The sequence below is a fragment of the Mastigoproctus giganteus genome, chromosome 2, assembly GCF_048544385.1.
Source record: "Mastigoproctus giganteus isolate SK-2022 chromosome 2, ASM4854438v1, whole genome shotgun sequence".
Classification (NCBI taxonomy): domain Eukaryota; kingdom Metazoa; phylum Arthropoda; class Arachnida; order Uropygi; family Thelyphonidae; genus Mastigoproctus; species Mastigoproctus giganteus.
Window position 1 is genome coordinate 168,545,787 of NC_143576.1, and position 22,419 is coordinate 168,568,205.

General features: G+C 39.3%; 1 protein-coding gene across 4 annotated transcripts in view; it reads left to right on the forward strand.

The window, feature by feature from the left end:
- LOC150089733 (chloride channel protein 2-like) overlaps positions 1-22,419 on the forward strand; it is a 564,677-nt gene that overhangs the window by 248,321 nt on the left and 293,937 nt on the right. For 3 of the 4 annotated variants that reach the window (XM_090368771.1, XM_090368772.1, XM_090368773.1), the window contains exon 6: positions 16,911-16,988. The exons of the other annotated variant lie outside the window; for it this stretch is intronic. In XM_090368771.1, coding sequence (XP_090224897.1) covers positions 16,911-16,988 — 78 coding nt within the window. The remainder of the gene's footprint in view (positions 1-16,910; positions 16,989-22,419) is intronic. 4 annotated transcript variants of the gene reach the window in all.

The window sequence follows — 22,419 nt, forward strand, 5'->3', positions numbered from 1 at the left end:
GGACATGTAATACGGTATACGGAACCATTCCCCAATAATGCTCAGCGATTGTGGACCGTTCAAAATTAGTGGTTCGCAGAGCCACCTCATGCTCAGAAACTCAGTCTTTCAATCTTCCACCAGACTCATCTACATAACACCCCCCCCCACGATCCGGACACGTAATACGGTATACGGAACCATTCCGTAGGAAAGGAGGAACAGGTGTTTTCACCTTAGAAATAATAGATTGTAATTTCCTCCCCAGAAGTTGCACACATCGTATATGGTGGAGACTCAAAATCTTAACAAGATGTTCCGATACGTCCGGATAATAGGGGATGTAGGCTGTAGAGATAAATTGATTGATGCGAGGTGGGTTAGATTTCTTAACAAATTTGTGAGCCTGAAGCTCACATATATCTAGAACATCTAGCAATGAGCGCTGGTGATCATCATGGGTGCGTAATTCTGTTCTATCGACACCAGACTCGTGATACATGATCATGCCCAGCTGACTTGTGCTATTGTAACCATCAATATATACTGAAGTATATCATTCACAGACTAGCTGATGAAGAGGCACTTCGCTTCGAAAGCTACTATGTATTTTAACCCTTTTATTATATTAAATTTTAACACTTATTTTATTGTATTTTAACGCTTTTATTTTATTTTGTTTATGTTTTATCTTATGTATATATCATTTTTATTTTAATAAATTTATTTTAACCAGTTAGTTGGTCGTCGCAAGAAACTTGGATGATATAATGTAACCCAACGTGCAAAGCCTGTTTTCTTGTTACATAAAATGTATGTGTTATTAACAGTTCAGTCAAACTTTTTGTCACAGCAGTTTTTTGATGAGTTTCATAAGGCTTTCTTAAGGGCATTAATTGAATTTTCATGATAAAAACTTGGATGTATATTCAATCAAATGTTATTATTATTATATTATTTCTCCCTGATTGTGGGATTCCTCCCCGTGATTGGTATTGCTACAAAGCACACAGGATGGTGGTTGTTACTGTTGATCGAGGAACTCTCTGATTGTCCTACAGGTGCTCAGGATTGCAATTTTCTGGAGTTCCTTGTAGGTGTTCTCTGGGAGACCTATTGCTGCTAGGCTGTTATGTAAGGTCTTTGGCACCATACTGATGGTTGTCACAATGATTGGGATGGTTGTTACTTGTTGCATATTTATTATTGGAAAATATTTAAATAAAATATGCAACTATATTTATCATAAATATTGTTGCCTATTTATTATTATTATTATTATTATTATTGCTGCTCTTATATTATTTCTCCCTGATTGGGGGATTCCATTCTGTGATGGGTACTGCTGCCAAGTACACAGGGTGGTTGTAATGTTTTGTGTTATTGTTGGTTGAGGAACTCTCTAACTATCCTACAGGTGTTCAGGATTGTGACTTTCTAGAGTTCCTTGTAGGTGTTCTCTGGAAGACCTATTGCTGCTAGGCTGCTATGTAGGGTCTTTGGCACCATACATGTGGTCGACATGATGATTGGGATGGTCATTATTTCTCACATATGCCACATCTCCTTGACCTCATTTCTCAGGTTCATGTATTTACTAATTTTTTCCTCCCAGGTTTTCTGGATACTGCTAGTGTTGGGCACCGCTATGTCAATCAGGTAGGTAGCCTTTTCCATCTTCTCCACAAGGGATATGTACAGTCTGTTCTGCAGGATGGTCTTATCTGTTATTATTATTGCTCTTATATTATTTCTCCCTGATTGGGGGTTCCACCTCATGACGGGTATTGCTACCAAGTACAGAGGGTGGTTGTTGTTATGTCTCATGTTACTGTTGGTCAAGGAACTGTCTGCCCATCTTACAGGTGTTCAGGATTGCAACTTTCTGGAGTTCCTTGTAGGTGTTCACTGAGAGACCTATTGCTGCTAGGCTGTTATGTAGGGTCTTTGGCACCATACATGTGGTCGACATGATAATCGGGATGGTCGTTACTTGTTGCATATGCCATATCTCTATGATCTCTTGTCTTAGGATTGTGTACTTCCTGATTTTTTCCCCATGGGTTTTCTGCAGGTTGCCAATGTTGGGTATTGCTATGTCAATCAGATAGGTAGCCTTTTCCTTCTTGTCCACAAGGGTTATGTCCATTGTGTTGGGTGGGATTGTCCTATCCGTTATTATGGTGTGGTCCCAGTACAGCTTGTGGGTTGGAGTCTCTAGTACTGCCTGGGATTCATACTTGTAGTACAGTACACATTCTTCGATCAACTGGTATTTCCTTGCTAGCTTCTGATGTATTATCCTGGCTACCTGGTTGTGTCTATGAGTATACTCAGTCTGGGTGATCACCTTGCATCCCTCTGTGATGTGTTGGATAATTTTTAGGCCAGGTGGCATCATCAACATGTCATTGAACACTCCGGGCCCCTTGGTGACGTATTTTCTATAGCTCCTGGTGTCGATTACCTGGTCTTGGATGGGGAGCATGAATCCTTCAGTCTCGGGGAAGAGCATCCTGCTCATGAGGCATGCATTGGAAGCAATTTTATCTGTGATCGTGATGGAGATCATTGTAGTGTCCGCCATGGAGTATCTTCTCTGCCTATCTTTCTAGCTTCGTTTGTGCCTCATGGTTGGGGGTGGGACTCCTCGCTTAGGTTGAGTGGGGTATACTGCTTGGCTATCTTCCTTATGGCCTGCCGGAGTGCTGTGTATTTCTGGAAGTAATCTTTCAGGTTAACTATCGCTGTCTTCTGTTACTTAATGAGGTCTATCAAGCCCCTTTCTCCTTTCTGGGCAATTGTCAGTCTCTCCATGGCAGATTTCGGGTGGTGTTGGCAGCTCTTGGTCATTATTGTTCTTGTCTTTCTCATGATATCCTCCAGCTCGGTGTTAGTCCAATCTATGACGCCGAAGGATTATGTTAGCACTGGGACTGCATAGGTGTTTATGGCCTTACCTGTGTTCCCTCCATTCAGCTTTGCTTTCAGCAGGCTTCTGAGTCTCTAATGGTATTTTTCGGTCAGGCCGGCCCTTAATTTTCTTGTGTTGTAACTGCTGAGCCTGTATCATCCCCAAAGTATTTGTAGGCCTCCCCCTGTGACATGGCTTCGATCTCTTTACCAGTTTGCAGCTGGTAGTTTCGGGTGATTATTTTCCCTGGTGCAATCCATGGGTCTTGTATTTGTCTAGACCAAATTCCATCCTAATATCATTGCTGAATTCTTCGGTGATCTGGAGTAGTTGCTGGAGGTGCGTCTCGGTTCCTGCATAGAGCTTGATGTAATCCATGTACATTAGGTGAGTGGAGATGTACAGGTTCTTCCTTCTTTGAGGTTATCCATACTTGCTACTGTTGAGCATGATGGATAGCGGGTGAAGTGCTAGACAGAACCACAATGGGCTCAGGACATCTCCCTGAAAGATTCCTTGTCTGATGGGGGTTTGGCCTGGTTGTGATGTTTTCGACTTTAATGGTGGTACTCCATTTCGCCATAGTTTCTCCTAGAAAGTTTATCACTATCGGATTGACTTTGTATATGTTCAGCACCTCTATTAGCCAGCTACCAGGCACGGTGTCAAAGGCCTTGCGGTAATTGATGTAGGTGTGTACATATTGCGGCACTTCTTGTAGGCTTGCTCCATAACCGCAGCTTCTATGGTTAATTGCTCCTTGCATCCTTTGCTCATCCGCTTGCATCCTTTCTGCTGATGTTTAGTTGGATATAAGGTCACCATCCCCTTCAATGCCCTTCAGTAACCTTCAAAAAGAATTTTACCCCGTAGAAAACTGTTTTATAACCGGGCTTCCCCATAGTACTGCGTCCAGTTCTCGGATTCTGCTGGATTTATTTTTGTGATTTTGCTTGTCTCGAAGAGCAAATTTTCGGACCATATATTTATCTGGATTGAGAACTTTCAGTCGACCCATTTTGCCCCAACATCGATATAGTGCTATTTGCTACTTTAACCAATGGCTGAAGAGTACATCATTAACCGGAAGGTTATGCTTCGTTCACATAAACAGACTTGCCAGTTAACAGGCGATGAAGACTCAGAGGGTAACCCCTCTTCTGTCCCCATGACTAAGAACAGACTTTGGACGACTAGCAGTCTACACTCACACAAAACGTCCGGGATGCCACCATTATTGATAACTCTCCTGGTGAAAACAGTGACGTGCAGACGAGCTGCAAGAGTAGCTCATGGTGTCTTGTCAATGATATACAGGAATTTTTCTAGCAGGGATAAGGAGGTGATTATTCCCTTGTATAAGGCAATGGTTAGGCCACATCTTGAGTACTGTATACAGGTCTAGAGGCCTCATTTCAAGAAGGATGTAGAGCTGCTGGAACGGGTACAGAGAAGGACAACAAGATTAATGAATGGAACAAAGGGTTGCTCTTACGAAGAAAGGCTTAAGTTTTGCAAATTACAGAGTCTGGAGACTAGACACCGGCGAGGTGATCTGATAGAGGTGTATAAGGCTTTGAATGGTTTGAGCATGCTCAATGCCAATGGGATTCTTCATCTTGCTCAGAATAATCACCTCAGAGGGCATAAATTCAAATTGAGGAAGGACGGATGTCGGATAGATGTGCGGAAATTTGCCTTTGGCCAGCGGGTGGTTGGTTGGTGGAACCGACTTCCATCACTTGTTGTTGAAGTTGAAAGCCTAAACAAATTTAAAGCTCAACTGGACAGGTATTTCGAACGAACGGAGGGGTGAAATGGGAGTGGTGTGTTTTTTTTTTTTTGGCTGATGCTGAATAAGCTTGCTTTCTTGCATCATATGCCTCTACTAATGCTAATGCTAATGATTGTGAGGAGAATGGAGAGTGGGCCTCCCATCCACGTCCAGAAAGAAAGCACTTGTCAAGAAAAGAGGGTTAAAGAACCTTGAAACCTCTGCTCCCTCTCTTTAAGCAGAGGGAGGGTAATGATGGAGAGGATCAGCCTAGCTTATTAAGCAAGGAAATTCCAAACCTAAGAATTATCCAGACTCTGCGGCATAAAATGGAAAGCTGTCTTTACAGTGATAATAGTGTTTTCCAGTGCGTCATGCTTGTGTATTACACACTGCTGGGGCTCATTGGAAAAGATGTTGTAGGAAGTGATAATTGAAAATGAGCATCTGAAATCAACGAATGAGCAGTTGCAACAAACAAAAGCAATTCTCACAACGACTACAACCAATCTGGCTTTCGAGACCTTGAACACCATTGCCTCTACCCCCCAGGCCCCTTTCGAAGGGACTCCTCAGACTTTGTCATATGCAGCCACCGTCAGAATGCCCAAGATTCCTCCCCCAGAATAGAAGCATATGCTCATTATCAAGGCAGCAGAGGGTTGTGATATCGTGGACAGTGATGGCATAAAAGACAGTCTTGAAAATCTTAAAACCAAAGTTGGAAAACAAAAATCAAGTGTCTGAAAGATCCGCGACAGGGGTATAATCCTGGAAGCAGCCTCCAAATCAGATCTGGAGCAATTACAAACGTGGAAAAGCTGAGAACTTGAGCCTCACCTTTGAAACCCTGAAACTTAGAGGGCTGAGCATTATCATTTTTGATGTTGACGTCTCACTCCAGAAGGAAGAGCTCTTGGAAGAGATTTTCAATAGAAATCTATTTGGACACATAGACAGGGAGGAGGCAGCCAATGAAATGAAGATTCGTTTCTCAATGACTACCAGGTCACAGGACAAGCTGAACTGGATTTTACAGGTATCTCCCAGGATTAGAAAATTTCTGCCTAATCAAGAAAGGATTTTCTTGGGCTGGTCATCACACCATTTTTGGGACTTTGTACCAGTTATGAAATGTTACAATTGCCCAGGATACGGCTATACCTCCACGAAATATCTCAAAAAAGTAGCCAATCTGCAGGTATTGTGCAGAGGCAGGACACCTTTACAAGAACTGTCCAAATAAATCTTCCCCACCAACCTGTGCTAACTGCAACTGTTAATAAACCCAGCAATCATTCTGTTCAGGATGGAGCATGCCTTGTATATAAAAGAGCAGCTGAAATAATCTGTTAACAATACAAATTATGGATAATAGGTCATCGAACCTGACAACATCCAGACTTCGCATTGCTAAAATAAATGGACAAAAATCAATCTCTGTGGCTTCTCAGCTCCATCCCATCATGGAAGAACTAGACTTCGACCTTCTCCTTCTCCAGGAACCGTACTGCATTTGTGGTAGAGTCTCTAGATATCCACTTACATATCGGAAGATACAGACTACAAACCAGCTATGCCTTGCAGCCATCATAATTCGCAAACCGGACCTAGTTGTGACCAGACTTTATTCCTTATGCACCTCCCACCTGGCTGTTGCTGCTGTGGAAGGCTTTTTTGGCCGCATCTCAGTCCTTACATCCTACTTTCAGTTCGGCACTGACATCCACCTGCATATTGCCACCCTGGAACAGGCTCTTGACCTGCTTGAAGATTCACATGCTATCATTGCAGCCGACTCCAATGCACACTCTACTCTTTGGTACAATGCCACCACTGATGCTAGAGGTGATTTACTTGATGAATTTATTGCTGCCCGCAGATTGGAGATCGCTAATCTACCAGGTCAACCTACCACCTACTCCTCAGGAACCGTGGAATCCAACTTGGATGTTACACTTATATGCCTTCCCTCAGCAATTGTCTCCAATAATGGCAGGTGCATGAATATGCGACCACCAGTGATCACTGCTTTATTACATACTGTATTACTGATCAAGTTACCCCCTGCCAAATCAACATGCATGATACTTCCAAGTTCTCTATAAGATCGACTAAATGGGACATTGTTTACGAGATCATCCGGGAAGCCACCTCAGCCCCTCTGCCCTCAATAGGTATCACTCCATGAATAGTATCCAGAAAACACATTTTGTTCAATCATTGCTCCTGAAAGCTTCACAAGTTTCGATGAAGATATGTTCTAAAAGTCCAAGGTCCATCACCTGGTAATCGGAGGTTCTTATTAACCTACAGAATGATCTCAAGCATAAACGCAGAACTGAGCCTCCCCACATTGCTGATCAATACAAAGAAAGATTCAGAGCCCTTCGCAGAGAATACTGCAATAGAATTTACCATGCCAAACAAAACTCATGGTGCACACTGGTAGAGACAGAAGGGAAGAGGAACCATTGGGGCCTGGTGCATAAACTTCTCAGGAACAAAATCAGGCCTACAGACATTATCAATTCCATATGCAATAATAGCTCTCCTGAGACAACAAATTGGCTGGACACAATGAACAAAATTCTGGATGATTTGATTTACCAAGATGGTGCTGTCCTAAACACAGACTTCCCTAATCAAGTCACTATAGACAACCAGAACTTCCAGCCTACCGCTATTGAAGATCCTTTTACTGAAGAGGAAGTGGCCATGGCCATCAACAAGATCAAGAATGGCAAGGCTCCTGGTCTGGACCTCATTGAGGGGGAATCTGTCAAACGTTTTGGAATGTCGCTTCTGCTATCCTCATTCAGCTTTTCAACACCTGCCTGAAAGATAGCATATTTCCATCATGCTGGAAGCTTGCAAACCTGACACTTCTACCAAAGGATCCCACTGGCAGGACATCAGCTTATTGTCCTATAGCACATTTACAGACAGTCCTCGTATAGCACGGTAGTTGTGTTCCTAGAAACCCTCGTGCAATGCAAAATTGTGCAATATAAATAACAGGCCCTATGGGAAATATAGGGTTAGGTGCCGACCACCCAAGATTGAACACACATTTGTAACCAAAACTACCAAAAACAATAAATTATCGTAATAAAATACGTAAGTATTTTATTATGACTATTATATAATAAAATATTGCTACTGCTTTTGCTTCTATTGTAAGCAAACTTGTTCTTTGTTTGATTTTTCTATCCAAACAGATGACAGCCGTGGAAGCAATTGGAAGAGATGATTCCATCTCTTCCAATTCTTTGTGTCTTAATCTAATGGATTTTAATTACACTTTGAGTTGTTCCTGCTATGAAAGTTGTTTTGATTTTCTCTACATTCTTTGTAATTCTCGGCATTGCCTCATTTAGGCCTGTAGCACTTGCAATATCACATGGTCTTTCATTTTGCTCAAAGCGTTTTACAATTTCATATTTTTTCTCTATCGACAGAGGCGGACTGGCCATAAGCTTTACCGGGGGAACCCCAGAGGCTGGTGTGATTTTGGTCATAAACGCTAGTATGAGGCCACTACAAATTTTCCCGGGTAAGAATTTTTGACCCAGACCACCTCTGTCTATCCATATTGCTTTTCTTTTTCTCTCTGAATCTGTAGTGTCTTCACCAGGATGCTTCCTTTTCACACCTTTTAAGTATTTTTTTTACTCATTTTTAGGGAATAAAGCACAATTACAAAATGAGGAGGCATGCTTGATACACATAAACAAAGCTGCATGCGTGTAGCAACTGAATAAACAACACCGTAAAGGCAGAGACACACTATGAACACCTCACTGGCTCACATTTACTAAAGCACATTTCTGGGGGGTTACTACCATAAAACAATTTCCAGTTGCATTCCTGCTAGTGGAATCAGTTATAAACTGGTAGTAAACTTGATCTAATGGCATTTGCAATAATACCGATGTTGGAATTGTGTGGGTTTTTACGTTATTATGGTGAAATGTGTTTACCCTTCACTGATATAAAAAAACATAAATACATTTTCAGAATCTTTTCTTCATTCCTATCGTGTTGCGTTCAGTTGGGGGTGATTCCGTGTTCGACTGCCATTTCTTGTAAAATCAAAGACGAATCGTGCATAAGCAAATTCGGTTCATGTTATATACGATATCGTTCTCCTATTTATAAATCGTGTATGATCAAATTCGTGTAGTATAAACACGTGTTGTACGAGGACTGACTGTACTGGGTAAAGTGTTTGAGAGACTCCTGCTATTTCGCCTCCAGCCTGCATACGAAGCTAAAAGGTCTTGCAGCTCCTCTCCAGTTCGGGTTCAGGCCGAGTTGTTCCACAATTGATGCTCTGACCATGATTCTGAAACTTGCAAAAGATTCTGAAGCCACCTATGTCTTCGCAATTTTTATAGATTTTAAAGGCGCCTTTGACACCATTTGGTGGTCGGCCATCCTACAGAGGGTCAGGGCCACTGATTGCTCTCAGAATCTGTTAAACTGCCTCAAGAGCTACTTCTTTAACTGTCGTCTCACCATCAAAACACAGTTCCATTCCATCACCCGGCACCTTACCAGAGGTTGTCCCCAAGGCTCCATCCTTGGTCCAGCAGTGTGGAATATGATCCTGGATGACTGGCTTTTGAGGATATATCCCAACGTCAAACAAACTTCTTATGCTGATGACCTTGTCATCGTTGTTGAAGGACCTACGAGGGCTACAATAGAAACTAGGGCCAGTGCAGTACTGTCTGCCCTTTCCGAGTGGGCTGAGAACAACAGACTTTGTCTCTACTGAAAAGAGCAAAACTCTTCTACTGAAAGGAAAGCTGGATTTGAGGAAGCCTCCGACAATCTGTTATAAAGAGCAATCACTGAAAAACCAACACGCTGTCAAATATCTGGGTATTACACTGGATGACCGAGGAACTTTCATTCCCCACCTATGTTCCATCAAAGAGAAAATTAAAGCCTATATTACCATGCTGGCATGCTTCACCCATAAAGACTGGGGCCTCAAAGGCCGGTTTTACATCTTCTTTACACAGCTGTATTTATTCCCATTGTCACATATGGTGCTGCAGTGTAGTATAACAGGATGACAATAGTAAGAATGCAATGTCTGATCCTTCAGGTCCAGCGGCTTATGATGCTGCAAATGACTCATGCATGCCGGACCATGTCAACCGCTGCACTGCAAGTTCTTACTGGATGCCTACCCCCTAGATCTCCGTGTCATATACTTCAGCCTCTCTCATGCCATCAAGAAGAATAAAGAGGTTGAAATACTCACCATTAAAACGCATGCAGACACTAACATCAAACATGAGATGACCCGTGTGTAGACTGAACTGGTTTCCCTATGGCAGACATGATGGAATAACTCATCAACAGGTGAAATTACTAAACTCTTTATTCTGGATGTCACCTTCCTCAACAAACGACATTACAACTGGTTCTATCCTAACGTCTACACGTCCTTTCTTTTGACTGGCCATAGATCATTTAAAAGGCATCTTCTCAACTTTGGTCTGGCTGATGATGCTTTTTGCATCTGTGGAGAGTCAGAGGACTGGAACCACATGATGCACTCCTGTCTGATCTATCTTGACCGCCGCAACCAGCTTCTTCTGGCCTTCAATGCACCAACAATCTATCCAGAGGCTAGGGTATTGGAATCAGAAGAAGTCTACAAAGCATTCTTGACCTATGCCACCACGGTCTTCAACAGATGCCGCTATCATTCACAACCACCAACTGGCACACCTACCACAGCTGATTGTCGGCTAGCTTCCCCACTGCCAGTCACACCACAAATTAAATAACTTGTCAGCCATAAGGATATACCAAACCCAGTAATGATTCTCTACTTTACAGAATGCACCATTGCAATCATGTCGCCAAGTCTCCATTATGTGGCCACTTGAGAGCTGCCTCTAATTTTTTTTTTTCCTCTCCATCCACAGTAATTTCATCTTCTCCTGCAATGCTCCACCATGTTCTCTGCTGCTCCTAGAAGACTTCGCTGGGTGATTATCTCTTGATAAAGCTTCCACCACAGATTCTTGTGGATGCCAACACTTTTCTCTGCAGGGGATAAACCAATGGGATTCCTGCCTTCACCTCTTCTCCTTGAAGTTCCTTTGCTGATGGCTCTTCTCCATCGGTGGGAATAGAAGCTTTCGGGCTCTTTTCCTGGCCTGGGACACTCCCCAGGCAGGATTTTAACCACTCTCAATGAATCCTCATCAAAGGAGTTTTGGCGAATCTGGTCAACTGACAGGCGTTGGATCATCTGGCTGTTTGGCCCTCTGCTGGGGGTAGCCTTCCACTCTACCTACCCTTGCTTCCTTCCCCTTTTCTTACCTCTCCTATCCAACTCGCTCCATTCCTGTAACTTCCCCTCTCTCTTCTCTTGCTTTGCAAGTGGGGAGAGAGCCCGTCAGGCATTCCTTTCTACCTTCCTGGCCTGGCTCCTCGTGCCAGTGGACGGATGCTGAAAGGTTCATTCCATGGTGATTGAGCCTCTCAGTAACTGAGGCCAGTCAAATGACACACTACTCACACATAACCCACACTGACTGGCCTTGCAATGCTCTGCATACATCACAGAGTATTCAATGTGGATTTGTGGAGAACTACAGGAACTGCTTGACAAAAACGCTATGTCCACTATTATTCTTATCTCTCTTTGATAGTATTAATTTTTTACTGTAATGTAATATTTTCGATTTTTTAATTTAATTTTTACTGTAATGTTATATTTGTTTTAATTTCTGGAGAGTATCATGTGGAAGTGTTCTGCATATCATATTGAGGTAAAATTCTCTTATTCTTTTACAAATATTATTATCTCTCTATACATTAAAAAAGTTTTCCTCCTAGTGATATTTATTCGAGCCAATGGGAGAAGAGGGCGGGACAGTTACGTCACTTATTTGAGCTATAATTGCCTCCATAACGTTCACCAACATCGTGCACGTGGTTCACTGTCTAATACATGACCACGCCTGGCATCATTTGGTGTTCCATTGTTAATGTTAGCTGATGAAGAGACCTGATATAGTTTGTATATTTGTAAATAGTTTAGTATTTGTAAATATTTTAAATATTTGTATAGTTAGTAAATATTTTAGTCCTGCTCTTTTGGATGTGACGATATTGCTCATGCATTACATAGGTCATTTCCTGATTAGATATTTATTAGTGCATTTCGACAGGTGTGTCTGGAGTCCATGACGTTTGATTTGCTAATTATATGTACTAACATAATAATTAACGCAATGCTGCGACTTAGATTGGCAATCTTCGATTACGAGAGAAAATGATGCTGTCATGAGTCTTCATGGACATAGAGAGAAACATGCCAAAAGGTTACAAAATAATCATAGAATAAGTACAGGAAGCGGGGAGCTAATATGGACAAAAAACAGGCCAAAACTCACTGAGTTTTGGCCTGTTTTTTTGTCCTTTGCTGAGTTTTGGCCTGTAATGGCTCGAACGTAAGATCTTCACAAGATCCTGATAACGAAGAAACCACTGAAGTATCATATTCGAATTTAGGTGATATGGTAGATGAATGTCAACGTTGCAGTGGATTATCTTTTCATGACGAACTCGGAAGAGCCGCATATTCGTGTTGTCACGGAGGGAAGGTATGTTTGCCGATAGCAGATACCTATCCAGATGCTTTAGGCTACATGGGTAGCACTGTGGTATCGTCACCGTCCTCCCCACACTGGGTGGAAAAGGCATGGGTTCGAATCCTGTTTAAGATGGAAGGAACTTTAATGGGTGTTTCACTCCACGGTTGAGTTAGTCGGGCTCAGGCATAGATAGCAAGGTCCCCCCCCCCTCAGAAACTGGGTTTTTTTTTGTCCAGTGAAATAGGCAAATCAACCAGAGAACACATGCAATTTACAGACACAAAAATGGGTTTATGTAATCAATTATATATAACCCTAATACAATAATAATAATATCCAGATGCTTTAAAGACTTTGTTGTTTGACAGCAACGTTCCGAGGAAACGTTCGAATCAACAACAATTTTTATGCCTTTGCGTTCTTTAATGCTGAAAACATCGATTTTCAAGGTGGCAGCGGCCCTTATATGATGCAAATATGAGGAGGTGCCATGGTGAAAGGAACAACAAGTTTAATGTCCATTTGGGATGTTCCACAATTCAGCCAAATCTACATTTATAACGATGGAGAAACGTTGATGGAATGATCTGAAAGAGTGGAAAGGACTGATGTAGGCTTGAACGTTCTCTCATTTGAGTCTACATCAGTGGGGGTTGTTGAGCAAAGCAAGCAGGGGACCCCTAGTTATTATTATTAATATGGGAACCAAAACAGTTTATTTTCTGCCTTAGATTTGGCAGAATCTATCAGTTTTTTATTTTTTTCCCCTCATTCTATGATTTATTTATTGTTTTTTTTTCAATTTTTTTTTTTGTGGATTTAAAATTTTAGAAATTATTAATTTTGTATATTGAAAATGTTTAATAATTATTGGTATGGATTTTAAAATCTTTAGTATGCTTGGTTATGTTATTATAACTAATAATGATAAATAAATATTGTATTGTGTTAATTCTTATTTTTAATGAATACTTTATTACATGCTTGATAGTTATGTAAGTAATATAGCAGGACCACATGACAATATTTCAATTATTTTATTAGTTGTATAGTATAGTCTTATTTTGAACAGGGTCAAGATATAGTTTTTTTTGTCTCCTTTTCTTCATCATTCCTAATAAAGTTTCTTTGTAACTGATGACTCTGTATGGTGCACTGCTAGGGAGGATAGTGGGAATTTTTTTTTTACTGCAGTATTGATATATATGCTTTACATAATTATAACACAGTCGATCAGCATTTTAAACCAATTGGCAACTGACCAGAATGCCAAACTGGTCAACCAACATTATCAAAATTCTAACTTGATCATTTTGGTGTTTTGACATCTTTGGTGGTTCTGAAGTGTTGGTGTTTCAAGGTATCAGTGTTTTGACATGGCATTTTTGTGTAGGTATTTGACCCATTCAGTATTTTTACTGTTGGCATTAAGACTTCTAGCAATTTGATTGCCTCCCTGTTTGAATGCATATTGTGTTGGTAAACAATTATGTGGCTATATATTAATATAAAATGCATACATTATCAGCAAAATTTAATTTCAAGTTGAAAGTCTTTGGTTTAAAAAACTTTTCTGCTTTTTTTTGTTAATTTACATTTCATAATTTTTTAAAATTTTCTGAAAAAAATATCAAATCTGCTTTCAGAAATTAAGTTAAGAAGAAAGAATAAATGTAATAGAATATTTTGTTTATTCTTTCTTGTTTTTAAGCCTGTCTCATTTATATATTACTTTGTCTCTATTTTATTTTATTTATTATTTTTTGTTTTAAGTTAATTTAATTTATTATGGGTGTGAGGGTGTTGGGAAAGGTAAGCAGCACTGCTAGAGGTGAGTGTCAGTATTTACATTTAGTCTATTTTTTTAAAATTCTGTAGTTATTTTCTTATATTTTGATTGTTAAGGTACCTTGGCACTCGGGTAGCAGAATTTGTGTCCTGCCAAGTATAACCTTAATTAGTGCATTCATATGTTGTATAAAAGTGCAGCAAGTTCAATCTCCTTTTCCTCCTCCTCCTCCTCCTGATTTCAAAGCTGTGTTCATGCAGCCACTGTTCAAACTGTGTCTACTATTAATTGGAGATACAGATGGCTGCATACCAGATTTCAGAACAGTTCATGCTTAAATGGATATATTATTTGAAACAATTTGAAAAATGCAAATATAGTTACTTGTTTATACTCCAAAATGCAGAGAGTGTCCAACCTTAGTGCATCCGAGATCAACTTTTCATTTATAATGTTACCGAAGAGCTACCTTTATTCATTAGATTTTTGGACAATTGGAAACTGAATGTAATTGCAGTTTTAACATAATAATCATAAAAATAATTATAAGTGTATTTTTAATTTTTGGCAGAAAATAGTTTTTTATTTTAGGTTTAAAAATCTGGATATTTTTCTGTGAAAGTAGGAACTCTAATTATAAGCAGCTTGTAAGAAAAACTACTTATTTTTTTATTATGAAAATTCAGAAATATAGCACAAATTTTATATCTTTATTGTTCAGAAAACATTTTATTTAAAGATAATGACATTTTTATGCACCAAAATAAAATTGATTAACAGCATAAAAACAGAAGAATATACTTCATGAAGCATTATTTATTGAATTAATTAGAGCTCTGACAGTCCATATTTTGAATTAACATTAACTGTATTAACTTATACACCAGAGTTTTGAAAAATTCTGGTGTATAAGTAAATACAGTGTAAATATAGTATGCTAAGATGTTTGTCTATTAAGCTGATGCAGTGCTTTGTTTTAATAGTATTCATATAATAAAATATAGATTCACAAAAATATATTGAGCCAAAGAATGTTTTACTTTCAAAGATATATTCACTAATGAACTATAAGAATTTCTATAACTGATTTTAATTGAATGTTGTTTTGAAAGGAAATGGCCTCCATTTGAAATTCTTCACCTTTTGCACATAGTAGTTCTTCAGTAACAACTAGTAAGTCATTTATATATCCTCAATAATTTGCCACAAATAATTTTTTTTCCCATTTTTTGAAAATGTCTATCAGACTTGGTCCTGATCTTTTTTTTGGACAACTACCAAAAATATGTATAAGATTTAAGGTTAGGCCACATCTTGAGTTCTGCCTACAGGTCTGAAGACCTAATTTTAGGAAGGATATGGATCTGTTGGAATGGGTGTAGAGAAGAGCAATGAGATTAATAAGGGAAACAAAAGTGCTCTCATGAGGAAAGGCTTCAGTTCTGCAACAGCTGGAGACAAGGCACCTGCAAGGAGATCTGAGTTGATGTGTTTAAAAACTTTGAATGACGTGACTAAGCTGAATGTTGATGGCATTCTTCTTCTTATTATTATTATTAGCCATATGGTGCAAGGAAGCCTGGCGCTTATGCTGCACCTGCCAAAAAAAAAAAAAAATTCCGAGTTACCGAGAGAGAGAGAGAGAGAGAGAGAGAGAGAGAGAGAGAGAGAGAGAGGAGAGAGAGAGAGAGAGAGAGAGAGAGAGAGAGAGAGAGAGAGAGAGAGAGAGAGAGAGAGAGAGAGAGAGAAGTAGAAAGGAATCGTCAAGAAAGAGAAGAATAATGATATCCAGCTCAGGACCCTGGATTTGCCAAGCCATACTCACCAGCAGATGTGAGCCCCTGGGGTTTAATTGCTCAGTTGCACACATGAGGAGGGCTTAAATTCAAATTGAGGAAGGATGTTTGCAGGATAGATGTGTGGAAATTTGCCTTCAGTTGGTGGGTTGTTGATGGTTTGGAACAGATTTTCAATTTGTTTCAACAATCAATTGAAACTTTGAATAAATTTAAAGAAGAACTAGACAGACTGTTAGAGGGGATGGACAAGTGACATGGAAGGGTTTTTTTTTTTTTTTGCCAATGCTGTATAAGTTTGCTTTCTTGCATCACTTGGGACAGGAAGTATAAGCAGTAGTGTTGTTCAAAGTGGCTGAAAATAGAACTGACATTCAGTAGTTCCACTTGTTTCAATAAAAAGTGATTGGAATAGGGCTATGCTATTAGATCTATTTTGAAAGTGCCCAAGGTTGGTTGATCGTGACTTTTTGGAGACCTCTGCCTGTAAGGGTTAATCTACGTTAGTAATGTGAAAACTGTTTTTGGCAGTGTATTTTTTTATAAATGATTTAAGTTAGCTAATGCTAAGGTCAGGTTAATAGCACAAGCTCTATTATATAAGTAGGATACATACTGTAATAGATGAGGTAAAAAAATGTACAGTAAAACAGATTGTATAGATGTAGTTAAAGAAAATGTGCATCCCTTTTAAGTTAATTTCCAATACACTTAATTGACTTCATTAAATTAGATAACTTTTCAGAGATATGCTTATGGAACACTCCTCAAGAAATAATTTCTGCTTTTCTTAAAAATATTATGGTATATTAAGCAGAGTCAACCATGAAACATCAACTCCTAAAAAGCATATAACAGAGGGATGGTCTCTTGTACGACATCCAGTAGATCTGAAAGTTATTCATAAATAAATGAAAGGTGATAGCTTATTCTAATAAGAAACCTGTATAATGCAGGTTCAAACACTGTTCTATGCCCAGTGCCCCTATTGGTAAATTGTGGCTGACTTGGTGCCTTCTGTCTACAGGGTCCTTTTGTCCACGTAGCCAGTATTGTGGCCACCCTACTGAGTAAACTGGTCACATCTTTCAAGGGAATATTTGAGGTAAGTGTCTCTCATTAAACTTTTGATTTTGTGAGTTAACTCATAAATTCTATGTAGTTACTACTTGGAGTGTATACATATATATCTCTGCCAGTACATGTTTGCCCTACCTATTTTATAAGTTTTTTAAATTAATTTACTTTGTTTTATAACTTCAGAGTTTCTCTTTTGTAGCTAAATTATATATTGTGTGTGATTCTTGATAGCTACTAAAAATTTTTGTTGTTCTTTATCAACATGTTAATTCCTGGTTAATATTGGGTTGGACTATTAGAAAAATTCTCCTGCCTTATGGGCTTCTATGATTTTAAAATGAGTTAAAATATTTACATTCTGAGCATCATCTGAGTATGGGAATCCCTTGCCAACCTTGGGGAATGCATTCCTGAATATACTGTGATTGACAAAACTGGTTGGCAAGACTGATCCTACAGAAAATTGAGGATTAGGGGGAAACATATATTTATTGCCCTAAAATATATGGGGGTAAAAAAAAACAAACCACAGTATTTTTCATTTATACAATATAAAAAAAAATGATAAATACAGTAAGAAAAAACCAAGTTAAGAACATGGTGATGAGTCAGATATACATATTTACATTTACTTTTAGCACTTATTGAATGTTTACACCACAAATAAATGGCAAAATAAATGTTAATTTACATAACAAACATGATAATCTTCAACTTGTTATATGAAAATGACTTCAAAATGAACTTGTTTTCATAACAAGTTGAAGATTCCTGAAAAATATGTAAATGTTAGTCAGAAATGCAAAAATCTACAGAAAGGAGATACATTCACTAGTAACACTGAAAATGTCAGATTACCAAGTGACCGACATAGTTGTACACGTTGGCACTAATAATATTAAGAGTAGGAGACCGGCAGAATTACTTAACAAGTACAGGTCACTGTTGAACAAAAGCCGAGAATTAGGGTTGAATTTGAAAGTGTCTGCAATTCTGCCCAGACACGATAGGAGGGAGTATATGATGAGAGCCTTGTCAATCAATTCGGCCCTGGAAAGATTGTGCAAGGCTCAAGGGGTAGAATTTTTTTCAGCCTGGATTGTACTTGTTAACAGGAGAGATTGCTTCTACAGGGATGGGATACACTTAAATAGAAAGGGTGCAAGAATATTTGCTGATGCTATCGAGGCAGTGTTAGGTGGGTCGGAAAACTGCTAGCTTGGGGGGAGACAAAGACCAATAGATTGACAGTAGCCACTGGCAGAGGTGAAAGAGATTCTTGCACTGCTTCTATTAGAATGAGCAGAAGCCTGAAAAACAAGATGCATGGTATTTCAGAGACTGCTGGGAGCCATTGCGGTACAAGTAAACACATGGGTTGTGTTAGGGTAGCTAAGAATAGAAACAGGTGCAAGTATACTTGCGTGTACACCAATGCTAGGAGTTTAGTAAATAAATTTGATGAATTTGAGGTATTGCTCAAAACATCAAAGGCAGATATTGTTGGGATATCAGAGACGTGGTGTCACACAGATATAAGGGATGCAGAACTGCAATTTGGGGAGTACAATGTCTACAGAAAGGATAGACAGGATAGGAAGGGGGGAGGGGTTATGCTATTAGTTAAGAAACACATAAAAACCAAGGAAGTGAAGCCAGTCGACATCGCTGGACAGTGCAGTGTTGAGTCAGTTTGGTGTGACATAAGCATTGGGAGATCAAAATTGAGAGTAGGAGTGTGCTATAGGCCTAATGACTCTGATGAGTATAATAAGGAACTGTACAGGGAAATACAAATTTGTAGAGTGGGCCAGTAAATCAGAGAGTCTTATAATGGGAGATTTTAATTTCCCAGATATTGACTGGAATTTGGGGGCTGGTTACTCACACACTAGCAGGGCTTTTGTGGATTTATTGGATGATTGTTTTCTACATCAGCATGTTCGGGAGGCAACTAGAGGGAGTAATACTCTTGATTTGATTATCAGCATTGATTCTTCATGCATTAAGAATCTGCAGATAAATGAACCACTAGGTGGCAGTGATCACAGTGTGCTGAAGTGGGATTTACTGAAAGAGGTAACTACCATTAGGGGTAAAGGGAAGGGTTATTGCTTCCGTAAAGGCGACTACGATGGACTGAGACAGTATTTAAATTCTATACAGTGGGACCAACTGATGATGTTACCAACAGCAAATTCAAAATGGGAAGCATTCAAAGAACTTATCTTGGAAGCTACTAGGCTTTACATACCAACTAAGAAATATTGTTCAAGGTTTAGGCCAAAATGGATGTCAGATGAACTAATGAGGCATATGGCAGAGAAGAAAAATGCATGGGATACTTACAAATTAACACATGACACAGAAGCCTATGATAGATACAAGTTGATATGCAACCAAGTTACAAAGGAGGTTAGGCAGGCGAAGGCAGATTACGAGAAATCCTTGGCAAGGGATGCAAAGAAAAACAGCAAAGAGTTCTTTACTTATGTAAACTCTAGAAGGAAGGGGATGAATCAGATTGGTCCACTTGATATTGATGGGTCAACTGTTGATGATCCTGCTCAGGTAGCTAACAAACTAAATGAATATTTTGCATCGACATTCACACATGAGGAGTTATTCAGCAAGGGGAATGCCAGAGGTGTATTCAACTCTAGCAGTAAGCTACAGAATCGTGAAATAACTGCGAGTAAAGTGGAGGAGAAACTGTTGAAGATAAACACAAGAAAGGCACCCGGGGTGGATGGGATCTATCCAGTTATATTAAAGGAGGCAGCAAAGGAAGTAAGCAAACCCTTAGCCATAGTTATGAGAGCTTCCTTGGACTCAGGGGAGGTACCCATGGACTGGAAATGTGCAAATGTGACCCCAATTCACAAAGGAGGATCAAAGGCTGAAACAATTAATTATAGACCTGTGAGCTTAACTTCTGTTCCAGGAAAATTAATGGAGGCACTGGTTAAAGAAGCACTGCAGGATCATTTAGACAAGACTTCAGTTATAGCTCAGACACAGCATGGTTTTGTTAAGGGGAAGTCTTGCCTGACCAACTTGATTGGATGCTATGATGCAGTCACAAAAGAGCTGGATGCAGGGAATAACTTTGATATTATATACTTGGATCTTAGAAAGGCTTTTGATACTGTTGCACATGGAAGACTGCTACACAAATTGGAGCAGTGTGACATTGGAGGCAAATTGCTGCTATAGATAAAGGGGTGGTTGAGGGGGAGAAGACAGAGAGTGGTAATCAATGGACACTGCTCATCGTGGACTGATGTTATTAGTGGAGTCCCTCAGGGCTCAGTGTTGGGTCCATTGTTGTTTTCTGTATTTATAAATGATATTGATGATGGTATATCAAGCTTAATGTCCAAGTTTGCAGATGATACAAAGGTTGGCAGGGTTGTCAAGGACACTACTGACACTATGCTGCTGCAACAGGATCTGGAAAGGTTGAGCAGATGGGCTGAGAGGTGGCAAATGAAGTTTAACATTGCTGACAAATGTAAAGTACTACACATGGGAAACAGCAACCCCAGAGCAACGTATCAACTCTGTGGTACTACACTGACAGTGGTAGAGAATGAAAGGGACTTGGGGGTGATTGTGCAGGCAGATATGAAGTTCTCTGAGCAGTGCAGACGGGCTGCAAGAGTAGCTCATGGAGTATTGTCAATGATATACAGGAATTTTTCCAGCAGGGATAAGGAGGTGATTATTCCATTGTATAAGGCAATGGTCAGGCCACAACTAGAGTATACAGGTCTGGAGGCCTCATTTCAAGAAGGATGTAGAGCTGCTGGAATGAGTACAGAGAAGGGCAACAAGATTAGTGAATGGAACAAAGGGGTGCTCTTACGAAGAAAGGCTTAAGTTTTGCAAATTACAGTGTCTGGAGACTAGGCACCAGCGAGGTGATCTGATAGAGGTGTATAAAGCCTTGAATGGTTTAAGCATGCTCAATGCTGTTAGGATTCTTCCTCTAACTCAGAAAAATCACCTGAGAGGGCATAAATTCAAATTGAGGAAAGACAGATGTAGGATAGACGTGCGGAAATTTGCCTTTAGCCAGCGGGTGGTTGGTTGGTGGAACAGACTGCCATCCCTTGTGGTGGAGGTTGATAGCCTAAATAAGTTTAAGGCTCAGCTGGACAGGTATTTTGAACGAACAGAGGGGTGAAGTGGAAGTGGGTTTTTTTTTTTTTTTTTTTGGCTGATGCTGCATAAGCTTGCTTTCTTGCATCAAATGCCTCTACTAATGCTAATGCTAAAAATCCGGTAACATTTTACCAACAGAGTGCTTTATCTGGTAATGATAACATGACTGCTTAGCTTCTTTCCCGAACGTTCACTAAACTGCTTAGCTGTTGTTCCTGCAAGTGTCTTTATAGCAGACACGCGTGCAAAATCATTCATGGTACATCGCCACCTGGTGGACATACTTGGAACTAATCTTGACATTCTTTCGGGGGGACCCTCCCCACACACACACGCACGTAATTATATGCATTTCTGCACTAATCTCGTTACCATACGTCAAAATTCCCCGAAATATCGATTCTTTAATTGTTTACTGACTTTTGGTTCACCCTGTATGTTAACTTTTATTGACTTTTTATTTACACGAGAGGTTGAAGCCAGTGAAGTGAGTTTTTCTGAACGTATTGAAAATGAGTAAATATAATTGTTCACAGTTATGTTATTTTATAAGTGCTTTTACCACTGAGAGATGAATAAATATTCATTTATTCATCTCTCTGTGAATTGTGACATTGAAATTTCTACAATAAAATAGAAATTGTCTTTAAAATTTAATGGTTATCTGTTGCATCATTTTCCTTAGCTGTCTTCTACTGTGACACTGTTTAATTTTATCTTTTTTTTTTTTTTATTTGTTCATCACTTTCTTCTGAACTTTCTCATGCCATGACCTCTGTTTTTGTATTATATTATTCACTATTAATTGGTGTAAATTGAATTTCAATGACATCATTTGACTTCCAGGATTTTAATTATGGCAGTCATGATTGGGGACCATGACTGTCACAGTTATATTATGATTATATGAAGTCATTTTTAATGTTTGTTTTATAATTGAATGCACATAAAGCTATTCATTTTCTTGGTTTAGGCATTTGTATATTTAGAATGCATTTCTCACTTTAAATGTGAGAAATTTGTGTGGATCTGGTGCATGGGATCATGCTGGTTCCTACTCCTCAGAGATAGGCTATCAGCATGATGGCATATACCTGTTCCACACAATTTTCTCATATTTAAAGTGAGAAATCCTCTGTAGATATATGAATATCTAAACCCAGTATATTAACAGGTTTTTGTGCATTCAATCATAATTTCACCATGTTTAAACTTATTATTGATTATTAAATGAACTGAGTAATAATTTTATATGTGGGAAGAATTCCTTTTGAAGCTTAGTTTATTTT